Below are 24,736 nucleotides of genomic sequence, written 5' to 3'. Positions count from 1 at the left end.
TTGATTGCTTAGTTTCCATTTCTCTTTACAGGTTTGATTGCTTAGTTTCCATTTCTCTTTACAGGTTTGTGCTGCCTATTTTCTAGTTGGGTGTAGCAACAGGCAAAAAAAAACCCCACACCAAAACAAAACAAAAATTGATTTCCTGCTTTTGTCAAGTGAAAACTAACTAAAGTGGCAGTCAGTCATCAAAGGCTCTTTTTTCTCTTGTTGGGCTTGAAATAGAGATTTCTCATGGTACTTGAGCTGAAGACCTCTAATTCCTATTACAACCAGATGATTTATTTTTTGTGTCCTCCTTTTGTCCAGATTCTGGCTCATTAAACTCATACTTCTGGCAGCAATGTGCTCAGGAGCCTTCTTCATTCCTGATCAGGACACTTTCCTCAATGGTACGTCTTTCTTGTTTTGTTATGCTGCTTTGTTCTGTACTACCTTGTGCGTGGTTATAAATCCTAAAGGTCTGATATGTATGAATATTGCCATATTTCTTCAAGTAAAGCCAGTATAGTCCAGGTGCAAAAGGAATATTTGGAGTTGTTTGGGGGGAACTCTGCATGGACAGAGTATGTGGCCTTCGTGTGAATGTGCAGTAAAAGCGTGGTTTTTTTCTGATCAAGAGCGGGCCAGCTGGGTAGGTAAAAATACCACTGCAGTGCTGCCTTGCAGATTGTTTAAGCAGCAGGGAGCTGTAACGGTGCACAAGTTGTTCACTGAAGAACCCAAAGCTGCGTGTTAGTTTGGCATGTGCAGGTGGCTCTGCTGTAGCACATCAGCCAGGGACTGTGCTGCCAGGTGGAGAGGTGCCAGTGCTCAAGGGGGCATGGTGACCTGCTGGGCACTGGTGTTGGCTGCCTGGAAACCTGCAAAACCACAAAAGAATTTGGGATATTGTTAGCCTTTCAGGCCAGTGGTATAAAGGCAGTAAGATAAAACTAGACTTCTTGGGGCATGTTGCAAGTGCTCTGCTGAGCACTCTGCCATGCCTGAAGCATTTCCAGTTTTGGAAGACGCCATGGCACCGCACAGGAATGCTGGTACTGTCCCACTGCTAAATGTCAGCTGTGGGGAGGGACTTCTCACAGGCCCCTTGTGGGCTAGGAGCAAAACATCCTGGTGATACTGAGGTGAGTTTGTGCTCTTCAGTTTGCCAGGTACTTGTAAGCCCTAAAGCTATTGAGTCTGGGCGGACGGAAAGGGATGGGATCAGTAATGCAAAGGAGAAGTTGTGTCTGATGGCTGCTTCCACTAAGTCTTGCTTCGTTACCTGTGTTTTCAACACTAATCTCCTCTAGCCAGCGTGTTTTAAAAGGGGAAGAAGGAGTAAACATGAGGGAAGAGAATAGACATACCATGAGCACACTGCTCTGGGAAACTAAGGTAAAAATCACTTCAAGTAAACCACTGGTAGGTGTGATTCAGCTTCTTGGTTTTGTAAGTGTTTGTTTGGTCCTGGTTCAGTTTGATGCCCCAGAAGTGAAGGGCTCCTTATCCCTCTGCAAAGTCACTGGATGGCTGTATGTGCCTGTCCTCAGTATCTAATCACTCTTCGGATTAGGAAGATGTAGCAGTGCAAGGCATTGTTCTCATGAGCAAGTGAGACCGCCTGTCATCTTTGCAAGCAACCCTTCTCATGGTGAAAAGTCATCAAGAAATGAAGTGTTTGGGGAAAAAGGGAAACAGGACTTTTTGTGCTGATTAGGCCGCTGTTTCTCAACAGCAGTCTAACCTAGTGGGGAGATACAGCATAACAAGCGTCCTTCCCCAAATTAGCTATTGACTTTTCCGTCTAAAGCTGTTTTCTGCACATCCCACTAAACTGTCCTCCAGTCAGCCCCTGAATTGGAGATTTACAGATGGTTTGCATATTTTGTGGTTTTGTTTTCTCTTTTTTTTCCCCTCCAATCAAGAAACTTGCACTGTCCTTTTTTTTTTTTGAGCATTTTCCCAGCTTTCTTATTTTTTATCAAAAAAAAAAAAAAAAGCAGCTCTTTCCATGTTTCCCGTTGGAAACTTGGCAGTTTGTTAGTCATGGAGGAGGAGTATCACGTGCAAGCACTAGGTCTGTGTGGGCTGTAGTGTTAACTCCACGCTGGCCAGGCTAACCTTCTCTATGATGGATCCGTAAAACATCCCACAGTGTCCTGCCTGTGGCAGTGGGGGATCCTGAGAGTCTGGCTATTCAATTACTCACTCCATTGGTGGTCTGCTTTTTCTTACTCTCCCTTTCCAAAACACACATGCAAACCTAGTTCCCAGCCTATTTTTTATGTACTTTTTCACATGGTAGCTTCTTCTATTTTTTGGTTTATTTGTTTGTTTGAAGAACAGCATGCTTATCAAGTGCATACAATACATTTAGTAAAACCAGACAAATGGCATTTTTGATTGCTTCCAAATAATGAGTTTGTGGTACAGTAAAAAAAAAAAATAAATCTCTACATCATCTGCTAAGGATAACGTGCCCTGACTGGTCTGTTCTTCCACTTCACTTATACAAGCTTTTTTTCAAGAGGAAAACACAGTAGTGGGATATGGCTGAACTTTGCTAATGCACTTCCTTGGTCTTCTTCACTGAAATCAGTGGCACACCCAGAGTCATTTATAGGCTGTGCCCTGCACAGCAGCACAAGCTGTATACGCAACTAAACACTTAAATAGGTATCTGTATTTCCTCAGAGACTTCTGGTGTTGCACATAAGAGATCTGTTGTCTGAAGTATCCAAACAGCTACCCAAATATAGTATATGTAGGTCAATGGTTAAGTAGTCAAATAACCTGTCTTAAAACTAGTCAGTGAATACCAACTGTTCCCATCTCTTTGGGAGTGGCTTGGGACGGCATTTGTAAATGGATAAGCCCCACCTTTGTTTTTCTGTGGTACTGGAGTCTGGAAGAGAAGAAATTGCCCTTTTTAGTACAGGGTTCCAGTACCTTGCAATTTCAGGGTTTAGATTCCTGTGAAATGCCTTCACACCACCTCCCTCCTGCCGTTCACAAATAAAGGTGTCAGTATTTTCTGTCTGAATGTAGTAACTCATAGCGTCCACAAAAATTCTCTAGGTTAGGGAAACTCAGTCAATGTCCTAACAGGCTTACTTTGAAAGTGTAGCAGGGTGCAAGCTGAATTCATCAGGGAGCTAATCTTGAGCTAGCTGAGCTGGCCTTTCAGCTGAAATCTCTCATCTCCTGCTACATCTGTGGGCTTGAGATATTCAAACCGTGTAATGGCTTCACTGCATAGACAATAATTCCATTTTTTCTCAAGGGAAAGGCAACTGCAGTTTGACGTATTTTCTGCCTCTCTGCCTTGCAGCCTGGCGCTACGTAGGAGCAACAGGAGGTTTCCTTTTCATTGCCATTCAGCTCATCCTGCTTGTTGAGTTCGCACACAAATGGAATAAAAATTGGTATGTGTTGGGCAAGTAGTTTTTCACATAAAATTCGGGTGGACTCCTGAACAATACATTTCTTGGAACAAAGAACTTTAAAGTAACAGGGGTGTAATTTCTGAAAGAAGACACTGTAATGTCAGTATTTAGAGCTGTTCGTCTTTGCTTCATCCACTTTATCATTCCCCAGCGGATATGTTTCTTCCTTATTCACTTCTGCTGATTTATTCTTAACCTGAATTGCTCTGCTTCCAATAAGCAGTAGCAGGTTGGGATGCAAAAATCTCTTACTTTAGGTCATTTTATATGAAAATATATGTGCTAAGAAACAGAGTGGTGCAAGAAAGTAAAACTGGATTTTCCAAATGTAACAGTGAAACTGAATGCAGTGATGTAAACTGGTAAATCCTGCTTTTTTTGTGTCAGCTTAATGCACTTTTTTTTTTCCTCTACATGAGAACTGCTACTTTCTCTTCAACTCTTTTGCTTTCATCTAAATTTGCAAGATTCCATTATCAACCCACATTCTGGCATTGACTTAATTTCTGGTTTAAGCATGTTTGCTCTTACCTTCCTAGCCCTTAGACTCTCATCAATTTAAAATATTTAAATTTTCCTCCCACATATACGCAAGAACTCCTACCTCCACCCTTTCTGTCTCTCATTTCTTCCTCTACAAACCTTTGCAGTCCTCTTTTGTTCTAGTTAGCATACTGACTGCTAAGAGAGAGTTTTGGCAAGCCTTTGGGCTTTGTTAGATATCTGTTTTCAGGGAGGAAGAGGTGAGATCTCCTTACACCACACGTGTTGTTACTGCTAATTACAGCAGGTGCTTTTCTATGGATGAAAGATTTGCAGCAGTGGCATTTAACTTTAGCACTCTCTATGTTAGATATTCTTTTAAAATAAGTCATGTTTCCACAGAACAAAACACCACCACCAAAAATACCCTTCCATACATCAAAAAGCCCTTTGTGCCAAAACAACTTTTTTAGTAGCTACTCCTCACTCCCAGTGATCTTTGCAAGAAGTGCTTGGAAGGTGAAGAGAGGGAAAACAAGATGGACCATGCTTTAGCTGGGGAGACTGATGAGATAGACCCAAATGCGTAGGAGGCTTTTTGAACAAAAGGGTAGTAAAACTGTCAAGGTAGCGCAAGGGGTGGAGGAGAGGCTGTGCCACACAATATGCCTTTGCTGTCCTTGTGTGAAGAGTGCTGCTCGCTAGCTGAGCTTGGGGCACTCCGAGTTCCTGCTGAGGAAATCCTTGAAGTATTGAAGTGAGCTGAGATGCGCTGATGGGGGCTGATCCCAGAGACTGGGAGTTCTAGGAGTCACGCTGGGCTATAATTACAGAAACAGCCGGGCAAGGTAATACTGAAGATAAACACTAACACTAAGGAATGTTTCCCTCTGTTTCATGGGAGGACCCTTGCAAGGGCCTGTGTTGGTGTAGTGATGTAGACATGCTTCAGGAAAGTAAGCACTGTCTTTTGTGTTTGAGGATATGAACTATTCCGCTATTAGAATTTTACTTTTTGGGGAAGGGAAGACAAAGATAAGGTGCTTCTCTCTCTCCCCCCAGGACTGCAGGTGCAAACCACAAGCAGATGTGGAATGGTTTGCTCGCCCTGGTGACTCTCATCTTGTACTCCGTTGCTGTGGCAGCCCTGGTCCTCATGGCTCTTTTCTACACACGCTCAGAAGGCTGCATGTACAACAAGGTCCTGATCGGTGTTAACGGCGGCCTGTGTCTCTTTGTGTCGCTGGTGGCCATATCGCCCTGTGTCCAGAATCGTGAGTCCACTGACCTCTTCTCCTCTGGGGTTTCTGGTGCTGTCACAGTTGTGTGCCTGGAGGCTGAGCCGTGTTCTGGGCAGAAAGTCTCATGATAGTTCAGAGCTGGTGCTGCTCTTGCCCCTGTCCCTTTATCTACACTGTGACATGCTGTTGCTGATCATCAGCTCAGCTGTTAAAACTACAGAGGTGTGAGACATTTTGTGTGTGCCATCAGACAGTCATGCTGTAAAGAAAGCTTATGTGCTGATGGCTGGTATTGCATTATGGAGCTTACACAACTCTTGCAGTGGTAGCAGTGAAGGTAATAGCTGTCAGACTCATTCACCACTGTTTTACCATTTGCTTTTGACTGCTTGTGATTTACCATCTGTAAAGTTTGGATCTGGAGGAGCTGACAGTAGTATTTCATGCTTTGGTATATTTTATGTGTGCTGTCAGTATCTTGCATACATTGGGCCTGGAAATAGTAATTTGAGTGACTCCAACACAAATTTTGCAGGCAAATAAAACTATCATAGCAGCTTGTCAATAGCTTTTGGAAAGCTGATGCTTTTGGGTGATTTTTTACTTACGTGGTAATCTTTAATACCTTTCTAAAACAGCTGGCAGAACTAAAGGGCAGACTCTTTTCTCTTTACATGCCAGTGGAAATGTATCTAAACTGCCTCAAAGACTTATGAACTGCTTTACATAAAACATAAAAGATATTCTTCTTTTCTGAAAGGTATTAATGTACTGTTCTCTGAAGGATATGAACAACTTCTTCAGTTTGTTAAAATGTCTGCAAAAATCACTTCTTTTCCTCTTTCTTGGTAAAGGCCAGCCCCATTCTGGTTTGCTGCAGTCAGGAGTTATCAGTTGCTACGTTATGTACCTCACTTTCTCAGCCCTATCCAGCAAGCCACCAGAAACTAGTAAGTTATCTAATGCTTTATGTAAATTCTTTTAGACATGCCATGTATTAAAAGCAAGGATTAAGCAAACCTGAATTAACGTATTCAGGGATGTAGCAGTGCTGGGCTTGGTCTGTTCAGGCACATGCAGAAGAAATTGCAAATACTAAAAATAAATCTGTGCTACAGAGAGACCGTGCAATTGACACTCTCCATTTACCTTAAACGCTTTGCTGTAGGGGAGCTTAACTTACGTTGGGTGAGTTGCATCTGTTGCATGAGAGCAATTCCAGCCTGTTCCCTACGGACCAATTTCCCAGTCTTGTAGCCTGTCCTTCATGTGGCAAGTGCATGTTCTTGTATGACAGTAAATGACTAAAGATGTAACATGTTTGATCACACAATGGGGAAGGAGTTGGAACAAATGACTCTTGGATGCCTCTGTAAGAAGCTGGGTGATCAGCTCCATCCAAAAGTTTACTAGGTCCACCTAGGTAGTAGGTGCTGGTCATCAGAGCAGATACTAAAATGACTCTTTTCTCCTAGAACTGGTTTGCTAGATAGCCTTAGCTCGAGCAAAAACTTCATTATCACTTCTCTTTGGGTTTGAGAGGAAACATTCTGAGAAAGGACTTGGGGTAATGTTGCAGTTGTTTGAGATGATGCTGTTCTTCAGCAGAGTTCCTGTACTCCGCTTGCCTTCTAACTATTGCCTTTGCAAGCCAGGAGTAGGGAACTCCCTCGAGTTTTAAGTTCTTCACACTATGAAAACACAGCAAGACGTTGTAAGCACAACTCAAACTGTTTCCTTTTCCCAGCTAACCATCAGATTCACCTATTTGGACAGGGAGCATTCTCTTCACTTACAGAATATGTTTCTGGTTCAAGTTAGTAATGCTAAAAACCCTTCTTGCTCAAATTTTAGTGTTGAATAGTTGAAACAACAATAACGAGAGGAAAATAATTCAGTTGGCAGGAAGGAGAAGTTTTTAAAAGACACCTCCCAAGAAGAAAGGGGAGAGATGGAGGAAAGAATCTCTCGCTGTCACATTTGTGTAGGCACAGACACACACATACAAATGTATTTTAAAGCTAAGAAGGAGAACCAGACAGTATTTAGATGGAAGATTTACTTACAGAATTTAAGCAGTGGTTTTGAATGAATATAGAAATTAATTTAGAAGGCATCTGAATTACTCATAAGACTTGACACAGTGTAAAAAAATGAAGAAAAAAGGGGAAGAAGGGGATGTATGGCATTAAGTCATTGGTCTCGTGTTGTTTCATGCTTGTGACAGTCAAAGACTTCAGCAGTTAAGTGAATGCTCTAATTCTTCATCTTTGTATTGCAAGTGTGATTATTGCATTTGTCAGAGTATGCATCGCACACACTCTCTCAGACCTCGTGAATGAGATGGAGACGTTCCTCCTTGTCTTCCCAGGCCAGAGAACTCTCTTGGTTGTCATCTGCTCTTAGAGAGGCTCCTTTCTCCCCTGTATGTGTGATAAGGACTCTCACGCTGGCCTGTGCAGCTTTTACAGGGGCATGTGTTGGAGAACGGATGGGGTGCTGGCACTTATTAAGCTGTCCTATGCTGTGTCACTCAGATTTACCATGAACTTACCTAATGTTGACTCATTCCTCAAGGAAGGACTCTCAAAATAACCATCTTGCAAATCAGCCTCTTTGCAAACCAGGCTTGAAGAAAATGCAAGCTGCAAGTATTTATTTGCAACACCCAAAAATCAGAGTTGTAAATGTCTTCAGAAGGAATGGGCAAACAGAAGGTAATGTCTGTTGCACCTGTGCTTATCACAGCACGCCTTAGCTTTTTGGAGCCAGACTTAGCGAAAAGGCCTGCTGAACAGTGGAGCAGCCTTGCTGCAGATATGTCCCTGATGGACACAGGTCGGGGATTCTGCACATGTGTTCGTGTGTCCAAAGAAGAGCAACAAAACTGGTGTGGGATCTAGAGCTGAGGGAGCTGGGGCTGTTTATCCTGGAGAAAAGAAGGCTGAGGGGAAACCTTATCGCTCTCTACAAATACCTGAAAGGAGGTTGTAGCGAGGTGGGGGTCAGTGTCTTCTCCCAAGTAACAAGTGATAGGACAAGAGGAAACAGCCTCAAGTTGTGCCAGGGGAGTTTTAGGTTGAATATTAGGAAAAATTTCTTCATCAAAAGGGTTGACAAGCATTGGGACAGGCTGCCCAGGGAAGTGGTTGAGTCACCGTCCCTGGAGGTATTTAAAATACGTGTAGATGTGGCATTTAGGGACATATTTTAGTGGTGAAATTGGCCGTGTTAGGTTTATGGTTGCACTTGGTGATCTTAAAGGTCTTTTACAACCTTGCTTCTGTGATTCTATAAAGGCTTGTTACTCCTTCTTTTTCTCCCACTTCTGTTCTGTCCCTGCTGTTTGTGCAGCCCTGCACGTCCACCAGAGTCCTCCCCCACCAGGTCAGGGGACTGACTTTGAGCTTATTTTTAACCTGCCTGTAGCCCTTGCTGCATTTTGCCCTCTGCCCCTACAACAGTTGTGCTGTCCCAGTGGGGATGCAGAGTGGCTGCTGTAAGGAAAAGAGATGGAAACACAGTTTGGCTTAAACAGCATTGGCTCAGAAAGCTCTTGATGTGAGATAAGGTGAGATAAGCTGTAATCTCTTGCTTTGGCGTGAGGCTGTAGGCAAAGCAGGCTTAAAGCTCTGCTTTGCTTTGACCTCAAGCAAACACCAAAAAGCCAGATGCACCTTAGAACATCTAGGACTGAACTGGTTTCATTTTGGGGACCTAGAAGTAGTAATTTTGTAGATGTTAAGATGAAATCTTATCTGGAACCTAAAAGTAGTATTTGCTGAGATGTTAGGATAAAATCTTGCTTTTAACTGGTGCGTCTCCTTTTCTTTGGTCTTCTGCATATCAGTCTGAGAAGAGGCAGCTACACACCACCTTTTTTCACTGACTATGCATTTCATAGTTGTCCTCAAGGCACCCCGCTGTCAAAGAAACTTGTGGTCTCAGGTCTGTACTATCTCCATGTCATACAGCTCTGTAGAGTGGGTAAAGTGTTGGTAAACTTTGAACTTACTATTTCTTAGTTCACCAGACAATCTTTTTCCTTGTTTGTCTGCTCTGGTCAAGCAAGAAATTTTAGTACCCTACCAAGTTGCGTTTTTGTTTTGCCAAAAACACAGAATCTCCCAGGTCAGATTTACGGAATTTTTTTCTTTTGATCTTTTAAAAGATAGGTAGAAGCCACTGAAATGTACCTACCCAGTGTCTGAAGTAATAAAAATATTTTGCTGAAAACCTTCAGCCTGAAGACTACTTCAAAATGCAGTGAAATGAGCTTTGCTAATTGTTCTGTTTCTTTTGTTTTGCGAAGTCCTGGATGAAAACAATCAGAACATCACAATCTGTGTCCCTGAATTTAGCCAAGGCCTGCACAGAGATGAAAACCTGGTTACTGGCCTGGGTACAACCATTTTGTTTGGCTGCATTTTATATTCTTGGTAAGTCTGAGGGTTTGCAGTTGCCTCACTGTAGATGCAATGTTGTGGTCCGACTACCGAAGGCTTACAGCATGCCTCATGCAGACAAAGTAACAGGGAGAAGTGGGGTAGAACTGAGCTGGAAGGTTCATATTCTCCTTAGTTTCAGAATGGTTAGATGTTCTAGCCAAAAATGTTCAACAAGATAATATGATTTTTGAAACAAATGTATTTCATTAAAACTGAATAGAACAATTTATGTCTGAAAGTGGAGGGAAAAAAATTCCAGCTGTCCATGATCCCAAACAGTCTCAGGGTGCTTTGATTCTGTATTTACTCTTTTTATAAGAAAAACTCTGTGCAGTTATGTCCGTCTAAAAAAGCTATCTGGAATTTCTGTAGCCTCCTGGCAGAGTCTATGGCTGTTCCTTGAGGGTCTTTAAAACAAACAAAACTGTTTGGGAGGGTTTAGGGCTTTCTATGAACAAGTGATGAGCGCAGAAGTGCCATCAGGATTTGCCAGCGATCTCCTGCTCTAAAAAAATCTGTTTGTGCCCATATAGTTGTGATGCTCACCGTATATTATTGCAGCTCACATCAACAAATTAAGTCATGGCCCGGGACGGGGAGCAGGGGAGATGCTGATGGTTGAAAGGTGATGTATCACTGGTTTTGTCTGTGGGGGCTGTTTCAGTCTACTTCAAAATTCACATACTGAAACTCCTTCATAATTTTGAATTGAAACCGAGAAACTTTTTGAGGAGGTACTGCAGCTACTCTTCTGCTATCAAACATGCATATGTGCTCCATTTAATTCTAATATCAAATATATGTATATCATGTCGTGGATCTAGTTCATATTAGAACAGTATTTCCAGTGCCTCAGGAAGGTGTTTAAGGAATGCAGGCAACCTGCACGTAGCCTGCAGGGGAAGTGCGCCACGTAGCTGGGGAGATGAGAAGGCCTTCAAGGGGAATGTTTTGAAGTATTCCTTACTAAGGCTCAGTGTGTACAGCAAAACATTAACACGCGTCTCCCTGTGGGTAATGGGAACTTTGCATTACACATGCTGAAAGGGGAAGCCTGGGCAAGAAGTGTTTCTAACCAGAAGAAACCAGAAAGGATTCCCCACACACGACTACAGTCATACAAGAAACTGATTTCCAGCAACTGGTACACTGACAATAGTGGTTGGTAATTTACTTTTGAAAACTGACTGCTGCCAGTGACCTGTTACTTTGCTGGCAAAGGCTTTACAGAAATACTGAGCCAAAGTTATGGCTGTGAAGTTAATATAAAAGCATTGGTTCTGCACAGCAGGGGAGATCTCTTCTGAATTGCAAATTGGAGCGCTTAGCTGTTTGCTCCTGTCTGATGGTGATGAATTCACCACTTTTCAGGAGTGACCTACTTTTAAGCTGGTGATTCAGGCTGAGTTGGCCAGTGGCCGCCTGTCAGGCTGGTTTATACTCGTGCAGAACAAACTTTCTACATGCTTAGTGTTGATGCTATATCCAGGCAAATCCTTAGCTTAGATATGAGAGTAGACTATTTATGTTTGCTCTGGTGTTGAAAAATTGCCCTGTTGGGCTTATACTTAAACCGAGGGTTTTGACACTGTCTTCATTTGCTTCTAGTTTGACCTCAACAACACGTGCAAGCTCAGAGGCACTGAAGGGAATATATGCAACACCTGAAACTGAAGTGAGTTCTGCTTCCTCCCACAGGATTTCTGTGCAGACTTCCTCATCTGCTTTTCTTGCTGTTGTTTTCATGGCTAAGTAATCTGTAATTAGGTGAAAACAAAAGCTTGTTCATAGCATGCCTGCTACGTGCCTCTGGGTATGGACTCATCAGAACACTTATCCGCATTGGCCCTTCTGCTTCTCTTGCTGGTCCTGTGGAGGTGCCGTTATGTACACAAATAAATTGCTGCCCTTGCATTTTATTTAACATCCTGCAGACTTCCTGTAAATCTTGTGCTCCACACAAGCTCGTGTCCTCTTAGTCTGCTGGGAATCGATCAGATAAAGAAGTGGAGGCATTCTTGAGCATTTTCAGTCCTAGTCGCCTTTGTTCTCTTAGCAACTGACTATGATCCCAAGTTCCCATCTCTTATTTTTATTTCCACACATAAGTACTTCCTTTCTTTTTGCCTATAATTTAATAATCCCTGTTTCAGCCGTACAGATTTCTTCATTCCACCTGCCTACTTCTTGGCTTTCTTATCCTGGGAAGACCCAGAAACACTGGGAAATGAGTGGGTTTTTTTGCTCAGCTACTGATCTGTGCAGGACCTGTGCCTTCCTGCCCTGTGCTGAGGAGGGACAGGCTGCGACAGGGAGCGGGGGACCAGAGAGAAAAGAGACACCTATCAGGCCCACCCTCCTTCCTCTGCAGCGTTTCAGCCTAGGAGGTCTTGTCCACAGGGCTGCGGGCAGGTCGGGGGCAGCTGGCACAGCATGGATGCTGGATGCGGTCCCCTCACCAGGAAGGTCCAGCTCCTCTGCTGCTACGCTTGCCAATGGGATTATTTCCAGACCGTTTGGTTTTAGAGAGCCGTACAAGAGCCGCTGAACCTGAATGTAAAGAAATGGCTGGTGAAGAGCAACTAATTGCACACTGATGCCTTCCCTGTGGCAGCGGGCCTTTGTCTCCTGGGCAGGAGCGTGAACGTAGCTCTGCGATTGCTTGTGATGCACAGAGGGTCTGTCAGCAGCTGTGCTGAAGACAACTGAGTGTCACAAGGCTCTAGTGGTATGTGTGCCAGCGTTGCTAATTGCATTATTCTGTGTGAGCAAGGACTTAATAGCAACTGATTAAAAAGTTTGAGGGAACCCGGCACTTGCTTCAGAACGAGAGTGTGGCCCAAGGGGAGCTCAGTCTGGTGCTGTAGGTGAGGCTTGGCACAGCAGTAGAAAGAGACACGGAATAAGCGCTTTATTCAACTCAGCCAGTCTCTTAAAAAGAATGATCTTTTGGGGGTTTTCATGCGTTTATTAATCCAATGAGTACATGTAATTGTGGATATGCAGGATAAAAACTTGTTTTGATGTTTCTGTTGGACACATTACCTTAAAGGCTTACTATCTGATTTTTGAGGGTGTTAGGAAAACTTGCAACTAGCACATGCCGACCAAGGGGAAAGGCTAGAATGTAAAGTATAGAATTACAAGGGTAAATATTCATGTGCATGAGGTGTCCCAGCCAAATTGGGGGATCCCAAATATGGTTTTGCACAGGGTCCTTATACCCTTCCAAGCATGATTTGACTAATCACTAACACCCAGACCACCATTTAGTAGTTATAGTAAAATTTTGCAAAGCAACTGTTTTTTTGCAGCATTCTTGCTTCTTACCTGTTGATCCAGACATCCCTGGAGTCAGTCTTGCAATAATAATTTACCGACAATGCTGGGAGGGCTTCAAAGATGTGTTAGAGGGGCTAGGATGCTGGCATTATCTTGGTTGTCCAGGGGTACCTTTTGTCCTTCGTGGACAGCTCTAAGCTTCCAAGAAGCAAAGCCCTTATTTCCAGGGCTGGGCTCTCCTTTAGTTTGTTTTACTTAAGTTTGTACAATACAAAAGTCTCCAGTAAAGCTCCACTACCTCATTACATCGCAGTGTATACAATGAACTAATATATGTTAACGAAGTTAATACACTTTCATACTATAAAGACTGATTGATATAATGGTTAGGAAAGAGAATTTTCCTAACAGGGTTCATTGTTTCCGTCAGACCACAGCCAAAATAAATCCCAGAGTAGGATTTTATCAGAGCAGATAATGTTGGTGGTGCAGTACAGAAAGTGCTGACTTGTACTGTGGTCTGCTGCAGAAAATGCACTTAATTATATGTTTATTGGATGGTCAGCACCCTTTTTCCCCATTTACTTTACCACTCAACACAAGAAGTGTCAATTTCAGCTTTCCTTTTTCCATTAGTTAAAAAAAAATTAAAATTTCATTTAATAAATCAGTAAAACCAGCTTTCTGCTTTTACTTATTCTGCTTTTACTCATCCTGGCTCCATTTCAGCAAATTCTTGCAAAGATAAGTACATTTCTGACTTAGGCTTGTGCAGTTGTGATTTCCAACCCATGCAGCAGGGTTTTAAAAGTTACTTATAGTTTCATTTCAGTAGAGAAATTTTTTATTTAAAAAGCACTTAGATAGAAGTCTGAAGAGGTAAGGCCCCTCTGAACACAATTTTGTCATGATTATTTGCACCAGTGTTTATATAACTTTGAGTTATGTAAAATGGATAGAGTAATTCTTTAAGAATGGTTAGTTTGCTCCAAATCTTACTGAGTAGGTTTTTCCGAAGCTTAGACAGGGCTGTTATGAACTACTTGGCAAATCCTAATTTGGGTTTTTGTGCTGGCTGGAAATAAAAACCAGACTTCTCTAAATTAGTGTCTGTAACGTAGACAGACCATCCTCACCAACAGTTCTGCTTCTTTGCTGTAGCACGGACTCTTACCCTTCCTGTTGTCTGTTCCACAGGTAGCTCGCTGCTGCTTTTGCTGCGTGCCCGAAGGAGACGGTAATTACATTCTCACTGCACAATTCACCTCACTTGTGGCTTTCACACCAAAGCCAAGAGAGTAAGGACACAGCTGCAGGTGGAGAGCTGTTTGTAGCCTCATGCAGTAGTGTATCACACTGAAGCAGCTGAAGTGGTCAAAGTTAGGCTAGGGAAGGAAGCAAGAGAGGTAACCATACCATTTTAAAACAATAGGCTAGTTAATAATTCCTTAAAGGACATTTCATTACTGCAACATAGAAAGAGTAATCCCTGCTTTTGGCATGCTTATGGGTCTGACTGGCTGCTGGGTTTTTGGCTCGGCAGCTCTGCAGGGACTGCAGTTCAGGAGTGAGTTAGGAAGGGAGTGTCCTGTTTGCAGACCTGATAGAATCAGGCTTATCAGGTTGGACTTCCCAGGAGAATGTTGTACAAGTAGAGCAATTTAAATAGCCCAAATGCTCAAAACCTAGCCAGTAGGCCAAGTAGCTGATACAAGGCAGGATTTCAGTGGCAGTCCAGTTTCTTTTACTAAAGGTTTAGGCCCATGCCCTGAAGGCAAGGGAATATTCAAGAGTTGCTCTGTATGACATTTTCCTAAATCACACCATAGATGTTTTGCTGTGTTCTTCATGAAGGCAGCTGCTGTTTTCTGTTCTCATTAAATTTGCAAATCTTTCTTGTTTCCTGTCTCTTCTAGCTGATGCTGAAGAACGCATTGAAAAAAGGGGAGGCCAGACAGTGATTTACGATGAGAAGAAAGGCACGGTGTACAGTTATGCCTTCTTCCACTTCGTTTTCTTCTTGGCTTCGCTTTACGTGATGATGACAGTAACTCATTGGTTCCAGTAAGTGTATTTCTTTAAAGACAAGAAATTGAACGGGGAGATGTGAATGGGAATTTCTGCCATTAGTGTGTCTCCTCTTCTTAAGTAAGAAGCTGGAAGAGACATTTCAAGTCTTTCCCAGGTGATTCTTGAGCAAGACCTTGCTCTATAAAGGGCTGCTCTCCCCTGCTTTGTGTCTGGGTTAGCCTAGTTGAAGTCTGTCACTCACTTGGAAAAACTGAGGATTCTGTGGTCTGAGATAAAAATAGTGAGTTTATTGCTGCCTCTTTTTTTTTTTTTTTTTTTTTTTTCCTTCTTAACAGTTATGAAAGCGCTCAGATTGAAAAATTCTTCACCGGAACCTGGTCCATCTTCTGGATTAAGATGGTCTCCTGTTGGGTTTGTGTCTGTCTGTACTTATGGACTCTTATTGCTCCACTCTGTTGCCCAACCAGAGAGTTCTCAGTGTGAACACTCAGAAGCTCCTTCTGCCTTTTTCTTTTTTTTTTTTTTTTTTTTTCTGTTACAAATAATACAACAGTCATTTTGTAATGAGGAAACACCTGTTGCCCACTTATCATAGTGTACCAGTTAGTAACTTTTTAGTCAGACTAAACAAATGATCAAAGACTTTTTTACCTTTTTTAGTTGTTATGAACAAGCATCACCCAAGGGAACAAATCTGTTCCGAAACTTTGTAACGCTGATGTGTGGAGTGCAGGTAACACAGTTGTTGCATGAACTGGAATAAGTGAAATCCTTTTCAAATAACTGACAATCCTTCTTTGGCTTCATTGGCAAGAAAAGAAAAAATCATGGTGCAGATGTGTCTTCTTCCTTCCTGTGAATGTTGGATATCTTCTAGCAAATATGCATTCCTTTTTATAGTCTTTTATTAACTGTGTCTTTTACAGTTTGCAGTGATGATTTGGACTGCTGTTTTGTACAGCATAATTCTTTTAAATAGTATCCAGATAATTTTTTTCCGAAAACATAACTAAATATTTCTGTAGAAATAGAGAATATGTAAGAATTTGACTGCCAAAGCATCTACTAAAAATTGTTTATCTAAATATTAAATATATTAAGTTATTTTATACCTAGATTGAGAAAGGAATGTACCAATGATAATAGAGTATTTATTCTATTATAACTTTAAAAGGCACCTGAATATTTTATGCAATTCAGATCTGGTCCAGTTGTTAACAGAAGGGGAGTTCTACACAAAAATTCTTAAACTCTGAATTTTGTCCAACATTGCTTTGCCAGCTCACTTAAACTGCAAGTTGTGTGTACTGCACAGGGATTTAAGATACGGTACATTCTTTGTTCAGAATGTTTGCTGTTGAGAAAATGAAAATGCTATATTACAGGAGCGCTGCCAGTTGCTGTTAAATTTAAAAGTGGAGTGCTCATTTACTTTTCTGCCTTGCTGTTTGAACTTGCGTCTAAAGAACTCCCAGGATTTTCAGTTCTGTTTCCATTACTAATTTTATAATATTTTAAATGCAGTGATGGTCAGAAAAGGACTATATATAGTACGTCATCTTTCTTTTCTGCCTGTGTGTTGGTTGGAAAGTATTCTTTCTAACTGCTATATTTTTATACTCCTCTGTTGATGTTTTGCTGTTGGGATGGGAGTTAGCCAACCAATCCATTAATGGAGACTAAACTTCTTTTGGAGAGCTCCTATTCCAAGCAGTGGGGTTAGCAGTCAGAAAAACAAAACCAGAAGACATAAATGTAACAGCAGCTGCCTTAGTACAAATGACTGACTTGACAATATTAAATGGTACCATGTCACTTTTATTTGCTTTAAGCAGATGATTTGGTGGTAGAACAACAGCTCAGATGCCCTAAGTGCTGAATAAGGTTGAACCCACTATAGTTATCTACATTCCAGTGGGATGAATTTGAATTTGGTAGTCCCAGAGGTTTTGTCTTCTCTGTCTTTCTATATATGTACACATATGATGTGAAATATGCAGGATATTAACAAATCAGCCAATTTAGCAGTGCTTTTTTGAAACAGGATTGAGCCTTAAGTCTTCACCCAATGCTTTCTGCAAAACAAAGAAAAGCACAACATAGAGGCCAGTGAGATGGCCAAGGTATCTGCATGCCGTATTTGTTCTGTTGCAATAATCAACGAATAACGCATACCTGGTGAGTAATTCTAAAATAACAGATCTCTGTTCTGCTCTTGTTTTCATTACCATTTTTAGCTTGTTGCTATGTTATCCTAGGGCTTCTGTCCTACTTGGAGCTTGCTAGGGGTGTGATCTTCCCAGCCCCATACACTGTTACCTCAAACGAAATCTACAGGTCTGCAGTCCTGTATACTTATGCCCCCTACCCCAGTGTTAAGGAGCTTCAAAATACATCTGTCATGAGATCTGAGGGAAGGAGGATTCTGTCCAGAGGTGACTCTCTTGCTGTTCTTCTGCTTGTTTGCGTCTAGGGAAAAAAAAGGCAATTGAAGCTTAGCTTTGACATTGAGTTAGAAAAGCAACAAATCGCTCTGGAGGAGGCGGCAGGTTTTTTTCTTTCCTTTTGCTTCTGCTGGGAGGTTCTGATCTTGCCAAGAGCTCTGCTAGGATGGGGGCCTGTCAGTATGTCTCTGCCTGCATTTGGAGTCCAGCCATGCAGATCCTTCTGCAGCAGAGAAAGGCCTTTGTTAATGCATTCGCAATCTAGAAGCCTTTATCTGTCCCATCTCTAAGATAAGAGCTTATGGGCTGTGCAATGATGACTAACAGTTGTCCCACCTAACTCATTGCAGCTATTCTGACAAACAATCTCAATCCAGTGTTAGAGCTGTGAGCTGCAGTTGAGATAGTCCAGGCTCTTGCTCCTCCTTGGCGAACGCTGCTCCCTAAAGTATAGAGGCTCGCAGGAGTTGCTTTCTAGTGCTGTATGTACTATGTAGTATGTACTGTGAGAAACCAACCATGTTTTTTTAAAAAATTGTAGTGTTTTTGATAACAGAACTATCTGGGCAAGGAGCTCTACAGAAGGCATGCACTATGTCAAGTTATAAGGCAGGGAATGGTAACCGTTCTCTGGTTCTGATAGCAGGCACCCCAATCACAAATGTGGATGATCATAGAATACCAGGTCAGAAGGAACCTCAAGGATCATCTGGTCCAACCTTTCTTGGCAAAAGCACAGTCTAGACAAGATGGCCCAGCACCCTGTCCAGCTGAACCTTAACAGTGTCCAATGTTGGGGAATCCACCACTTCCCTGGGGAGATTATTCCAATGGCTGATTGTTCTCATCATGGAAAATTTTCCTGTTGTGTCCAATAAGAGTCTCCCCAGAAGTAACTTGTACCCATTACCCCTCGTCTTTTCCATGGGATTCCTTGTAAAAAGGGAGTCTCCATTGTCTATGTAGCCACCCTTTAAAGACTGGGACATGGTGATAAGGCCTCCCCTAAGCCTTCTTTTCTCAAGGCTGAATAAAGCCAGTTCTCTCAGCCTTTCCTCATACAGCAGCCTACCAGTCTTTTGAGCATCTTTGTGGCCCTTCTCTGGGCCCTCTCCAGCCTGTCTGCGTCTTTTTTGCATAGCAGGGATCAAAACTGAACACAGTATTCCAGGTGTGGCCTGACAAGCACTGAGTAGAGTGGGATAACGACTTCTTTATCTCTGCTGGTGATGCCCTTGTTGATGCAACCCAGCATCCTGTTGGCTTTCTTTGCCACAGCAGCACACTGTTCACTCATAGTGAGCTTGTTGTCCACCAGGACCCCCAGGTCCCTCTCCAAAGAGCTGTTCCCCATCTGGGTGGATCCCAGCCTGTGCTGCACTCCTGGATTATGTTTGTCCCAGGTGCAAGACCATACACTTGTCCTTGTTGAACTTCACAAGGTTCGCCCACTCTTCCAGCCTATCCAGGTCTTCCTGCAGGGTGGCTCTTCCTTCCGACATGTCCACTTCCCCACTCAGTTTGATGTCATCAGTAAAATTCATCAAGGTACGCTTGATCCCATTATCCAGATCACTTATGAAGATACTAAACAGCGCTGGGCCCCAATATCGATCCCTGGGGGACCATACTTGTGACAGTTTGACAGTTTGAAAAGGAGGTATTTACCACCGCCCCTGGGTGCAACCTGTCAGCCTGTTCCCACCCATGGCACAGACCACTTGTCTAGACCGTAATGCATCAGTTTCTCTAGGAGGAGGCTGTGGGGAACCGTGTCGAAAGCCTTGGAGAAATCCAGGTAGAAAATGTCCCCTGCTCACCCCTCATCAACCGAGCAGGTTACTTTGTCATAGAAGGCAACCACATTTGTCAAGCACGATTTGCTCTTGGTGAATCCATGCTGGCTTTTCCCAATCACGTGCTTCACTTGACTTGTGATAGCCCCCCGGAGGATTTGTTCCATAATTTTCCCAGGGACTAAAGTACAACCGATGAACCTATAGTTTCCTGGACCCTTCTTTAAGCCCTTCTTGTAGATGGGCTACATTAGCCTTCTTCCAGTCTTCTGGGACGTCCCCTGATGTCCACGACTTCTCAAACATTGTGGAGAGCACCCTCACAATCATAGAATCATAGAATTATACAATCATAGAATGTGTTGGGTTGGAAGGGACCTTTAAAGGTCATCTAGTCCAACCCCCCTGCAGTAAGCAGGGACATCTTCAACTAGATCAGGTTGCTCAGAGCCTCATCAAGCCTGGCCTTGAATGTCTCCAGGGATGGGGCCTCCACCACCTCTCTGGGCAACCTGTTCCAGTGCCTCACCACCCTCATTGTAAAGAACTTCTTCCTAATGTCTAATCTAAACCTACCCTGCTCTAGTTTAAAACCAGTGCCCCTCGTCCTATCACTACATGCCCTTGCAAACAGCCCCTCCCCAGCTTTCCTGTAGGCCCCCTTCAGGTACTGGAAGGCCGCTATAAATTTTCCCAGGAGCCTTCTCTTCTCCAGGCTGAACAACCTCAACTCTCTCAGCCTGTCCTCATAGGAGAGGTGCTCCAGCTCTCTAATCATCTTCGTGGCCCTCCTCTGGACCCGCTCCAACAGGTACACGTCCTTCTTGTGCTGAGGGCTCCAGAGCTGCATGCAGTACTCCAGGTGAGGTCTCACCAGAGCAGAGTAGAGGGGGAGAATCGCCTCTCTCGATCTGCTGGCCACGGTTCTTTTGATGCAGCCCAGGATGCGATTGGCGTTCTGGGCTGGAAGTGCACATTGTTGGCTCATGTCCAGCTTTTCATCCCCGAGTACGCCCAAGTTCTTTTCCGCAGGGCTACTCTCCATCACATCATCCCCCAGCCTGTATTGATAGTGAGGATTCTCCCAACCCAAGTGTAGCACCTTGCACTTGGCCCTGTTGAACTTCATAAGTTTGCTTGGGCCCGCCTCTCTAGCTCGTCCAGGTCCCTCTGGATGACATCCCATCCCTCTGGCCTGTCAACTGCACCTCTCAGCTTGGTGTCGTCAGCAAACTTGCTGAGGGCGCACTTGATCCCAGTGTCTAAATCATTGATGAAGATATTGAACAGCACTGTTCCCGGTACGGATCCCTGAGGGACACCATTTGTCACCCCTCTCCAACTGGACATTGAGCCATTGACCACTACCCTCTGGATGCAACCATCCAGCCAGTTCCTTATCCACCAAACAGTCCACCCATCAAATCTGTATCTCTCCAACTTAGAGAGAAGGGTGTTGTGATCTGTTAATGCCCTCAGGTGGATAGTGTCAGGGCCCCTTGATTTGCAGGGGTCACTGCAAATAGTTCACATACCAGCTCTTCCTTCACTGATGGTGGGTCTGTGTTTGCATCAACTTGGATTGTTGTTCCCAAGGCCTGGGGCCCAACAGTGGTGGTAGAGACGGAGGTGAAGAAACCAAGTTGTTTGCAATGGCGTGTTACCACTTTGGACCCTGCCCCCCGAGTCCTTTAGTTTAAAGCCCACCTCACCAAGCTGCCCAGCCTGCTGCCAAAGATTCCCTTGGCTTTTCTAGACAGGTGGATTCCATCCCTCCCTAGCAGGTTATAGTCATCGAAGAATGTCCCGTTGTCATAAAAGACAAAACCCTCACAATGACACTAGCCACGAAGCCAGAAGTTGATTTGCATTATATGTCTCTTTCTGGCTGCATCCTTTTCTCTAACTGATCTTAGTACTTATGTTGGCCAATGGATGTTCATAGTTGTTTACAAAAATACTTATTTTATGTAGGCAGTATCTGCTTGTGTAAGGACTTTCTGCACCTCCTCATTGTATTTATAGAAATAGGTTTTGCACAGAGAAAACAGGGTTGTAAGGGGAAAGTCCACAATGAGGCACGAGTCCATTCTTCTTCCACAGCACTCACCTCACCGAGTTGCTCCTTCCTCCTTCCTTTCCACCAACTATTGACCTTAAACATCCAGATCTGTGCGTGCACATAGGGTGGGAATGGGGCAGTGCCTGACTACACTGCTTTGTCTGCTTCTGAGCAAAGGTTGTGGGAAAATAACTTTGAGGCCCCGTGTGTCCATGCTGTGTCCCTAGATGCAGCTATGGATCTCTGGGCCTTTCTAAGGAATCAGTAGCTGGTGGCACCTGGGTGTGCAAAGTCTCTCGTTCCTCAGTGAGGCATGGCTTCCTGCTGGCCAGGCAAATGTTACAGCCTTAGCACTCGCTGTAAAATCTGTACTGTAAACTTCCATGTGCAACTACTTAGTAAAATCCTGGGCTAAGGTTTAGGATTCAAATGCCCAGTTCATAGATTCCAAATAGTTCAGGCAAATGAACTTTTGAAACCTTTTTAGAAGTGCCTTCATACCTCTTGCTGTGATAGCTGATAATTCAGGTGGCACTGGAACTGGAGAACCTGAACTGAGCCTGTGACTGGGTGATGCTGCCTTGTACGTTACACCGGTGTGTACAAGACACAGCCAGACCCATGGTGCATGTGGAAGACCAAATAATCTGTGCTTGACAAACCTCTGGCGGTGGGACTGCTTCAGTTATTACTGCGCAGTGGAAGACGAACTGGGAAAACTCACAAATAGCCTGATGCTTTTGTAAATAAACAACTAGTTGTTGCTTACATCTACATTTTAAATTGTAAAAGGTTAACTTTCTGTCCCCATATCTGAAAGTGCAGGTAACTGCCCTGCTTGAGGCGGTGGTTAGCTGTGCGGTGTCTGTCCTGCCTTGTGCCACGATTGTTCGTTGAATTTGTTCCCAGACGTAAGTGGAGCGGTGCAGCGTTTCTGGCTCCGAGTATTTTTGGGCTGTGTGATGTGAGGAAGCTGCTGTTCTCTGGTCTTCCTGTCTTTGTAACAAGTGCTCTCCTAAGTTTCCTCTAGTTAAACTTGAATTGGAATTAATGCTTAATGGATTCTTGGAGGAAGAGACCGTGTTAACAGAAGTTAGTCCTGCTGGGAAAGTGAAACCATTTTATTGGCGTTTTCCTACTTTTTCAAATTTGCTATCATAAGAAGGGTTATTTGGAACCTCCCTGCTGCGCTGCTGTCTGAGACTGGAACAATTTTTGTTTTTCTTATGAAGGCATCCGAGAGCCGCAATCGTGACTGGTTCTTGTTTGGGGTAAAATCAGTAGGACGGACTCGGAGAGCAAGTCTCTGAATCCCAGTAGCTGGACTAACACATGAGGCCATAAAACCTTACGAAGAATGTGTGGAAAGCAGATGGATATGCTTGTTTGCTGTTTACCACCTAGTTCCTCAAAGCGTGCAGGCAGCCCTTGCAGCTGGATGCCAACGAAGGGACTCCACTGTGATCGCACATCAGAGTTATTACATGTTTGTGATACTCTTAGCTTTGTACTTCAAGCATTTCCATGAGGTTGAAAAAGCTCGTGCTTGCCCAGCTGATTTGGTAAATCCTGGCTGGGTTAGGCTACTTTCGTCTGAAACGGGTAATTCAGTGTTGCTAACGTATGCGTAGTCCAGAGAGAGGGCTTATCCCCTCACAGAATCATAAACACTGCAAGTCTATTTATTTATTTATTTTGTGTTGTAGCACCTTTTTACAAATCTAGAAGCGCTTTGAGATTATAAGCTATGCACATATAACTGCTTCATCAGCCACCGGTGCAGCCATTTCTGGGCTAGGACGTTGCTATTAATGAAGCAACCGTTGCACTTGCAAAAAAGCTGGTTTTTAACAGTTCTCTGGTGTTGACCAATGCATTGGGAAAATTTGGGAACTCACAATAGTGCTGCTTGAGCTTTGGCTTGCAGCCTACAGTGTCACGGGCACCTCTGAACAGATTGGTAACAGTAGAAATAATCCACTGACTGCTTTTAAAATATGCTGTAAAGAATTTATGATGTAAACTGTTAGGCTTTTCACCTAACTAAATTGATGAATCAAAATGCCACGAGGCTGTACCCGTGTGGCTAGATGAGCGAGATTATCTGCAGCTAGAATTTTGCTCTTGTCTTTCCTTCTGGGCTTTAGAATCAATGTCTTTTGCTTGCAGGCTGTATCTCCTCATTTTATTTGCCTTTTTCTCCTTGGATTTGTTTTTTTAAAGGCATTGTAAACCTGCTTCTACTCCCATTCTGCTCCCTGTCAAGTGGGATGTCTTTGGTGCTAGAAACCAGCAAAGACTTCTTTGCCAGGTCTTGCCGATCCTTACCTTTCTATAGCAGGACAACCTGCAGCGTCGAAGCAAAGTCAAGGATCATAATTTCTTACGTGGGTCGGTTTTCCTCTGTGAAAACTGCTCCTTTGTTTTCTGAAGTGGCCTACAAGTTCTTGTGGGAGGAAAACACATAATCAGCGCTGTGACATGTTACTTTGTGTTTTCAATTTTGTAAACAGTAGTTCCAACTGAGTGTTTCACGTGACTGTACAAGGGAATGCCAGGGGTCAAGCACTCAGAAAGCTTTGGCTTTCTGTGCTCGTAACAGGATGCGTAGCTTGGGAACTGGTACGTCTCTGCATTTTCATCATCCTGGCGGCAGAATGCCCGAGTGCCCCAGGATGGCGATGCAGACACACTACCCAGGGTTTGAAGTAGAAACTTCGGGATACTGGCATGACAGCTGCTTTCTAATGCCCAAAGAAACTCAGTAGGTTTCAAGTAGCTCTTAAATCCAGTTTTGTTTTGGTTTTTTTCTCAAACCTGGTTTCATTCCACAGCTGTTCAATAATGATATTTTTTACAAGTTGGAATTTATTTCAGATATAAGCCACGTTGGCTCCCCCCGATAGCCAGTGTCTGATAGCTGCCAGTGCCGTAGCGTACAGCCGTTTGCACAAAGTTCTTCAGAGCCACAGTCGTCAGCTTTGAAACTGCTCCAGCAGCTTAAAGCTTCCAGGGCTTTTGCTCGCCAGAGCTGCGGGGTGCAGCACTGCAGCCGCGCTTTTGCCAAAGAAGCCTCGGTGTGAAGCCAAGAAGAATTTTGGAAACCTATGGGGATATATGTCTTATACTGTAGCTCTTTTTTGCCTCGTACTGATAGATGTCCAGGTGCTTAGGTGTCGTTGGACACCCATGCAAACTTAAAGAGAGGAGAATTAACTTTCAGAGAAAATTGTTCAACTTGTCATATACGAGATAAGGAAATACTTACTGGGAACACGTAGGTTCACTGCCATCTTTCTGTTTACCACCAATGGGTGGTGTTCAGTCTCGTATATGCCATGTTCGAAAACTGGACGCAAAGTAGTCAAAACGTAAACACTTTTTCTTAATGGTGAGGGGTTTTTAATTAGTCTTTTTCAAGGTTCTTAATATCTCAAGGGAACTTTTTGATGTGTATGTGTGGTTTTATTTTATTAAGCTGTAGTCTGGTGAAGTGGAGGTTTGCTAGTTTATTTAAC

The 24,736-nt window shown here is 43.4% G+C and overlaps 1 protein-coding gene across 3 annotated transcripts in view; it reads left to right on the top strand.

The window, feature by feature from the left end:
• The window catches only part of SERINC5 (serine incorporator 5), a 53,479-nt gene extending 28,899 nt beyond the window's left edge, over positions 1–24,580 (top strand). For all 3 annotated transcript variants that reach the window (XM_063319792.1, XM_063319793.1, XM_063319791.1), the window contains 9 exons: positions 310–392; positions 3,317–3,410; positions 4,977–5,188; positions 6,010–6,105; positions 9,468–9,594; positions 11,212–11,278; positions 14,083–14,122; positions 14,802–14,949; positions 15,252–24,580. In XM_063319792.1, coding sequence (XP_063175862.1) covers positions 310–392; positions 3,317–3,410; positions 4,977–5,188; positions 6,010–6,105; positions 9,468–9,594; positions 11,212–11,278; positions 14,083–14,122; positions 14,802–14,949; positions 15,252–15,399 — 1,015 coding nt within the window. In that variant the 3' untranslated portion in view covers positions 15,400–24,580. The remainder of the gene's footprint in view (positions 1–309; positions 393–3,316; positions 3,411–4,976; positions 5,189–6,009; positions 6,106–9,467; positions 9,595–11,211; positions 11,279–14,082; positions 14,123–14,801; positions 14,950–15,251) is intronic.
• Positions 24,581–24,736: the final 156 nt, after the last annotated feature.

Source organism: Chroicocephalus ridibundus, chromosome Z, assembly GCF_963924245.1.
Source record: "Chroicocephalus ridibundus chromosome Z, bChrRid1.1, whole genome shotgun sequence".
Lineage (NCBI taxonomy): Eukaryota > Metazoa > Chordata > Aves > Charadriiformes > Laridae > Chroicocephalus > Chroicocephalus ridibundus.
Note: the sequence above shows the minus strand (reverse complement) of the source record. Positions and strands in the feature narration are given on the sequence as shown.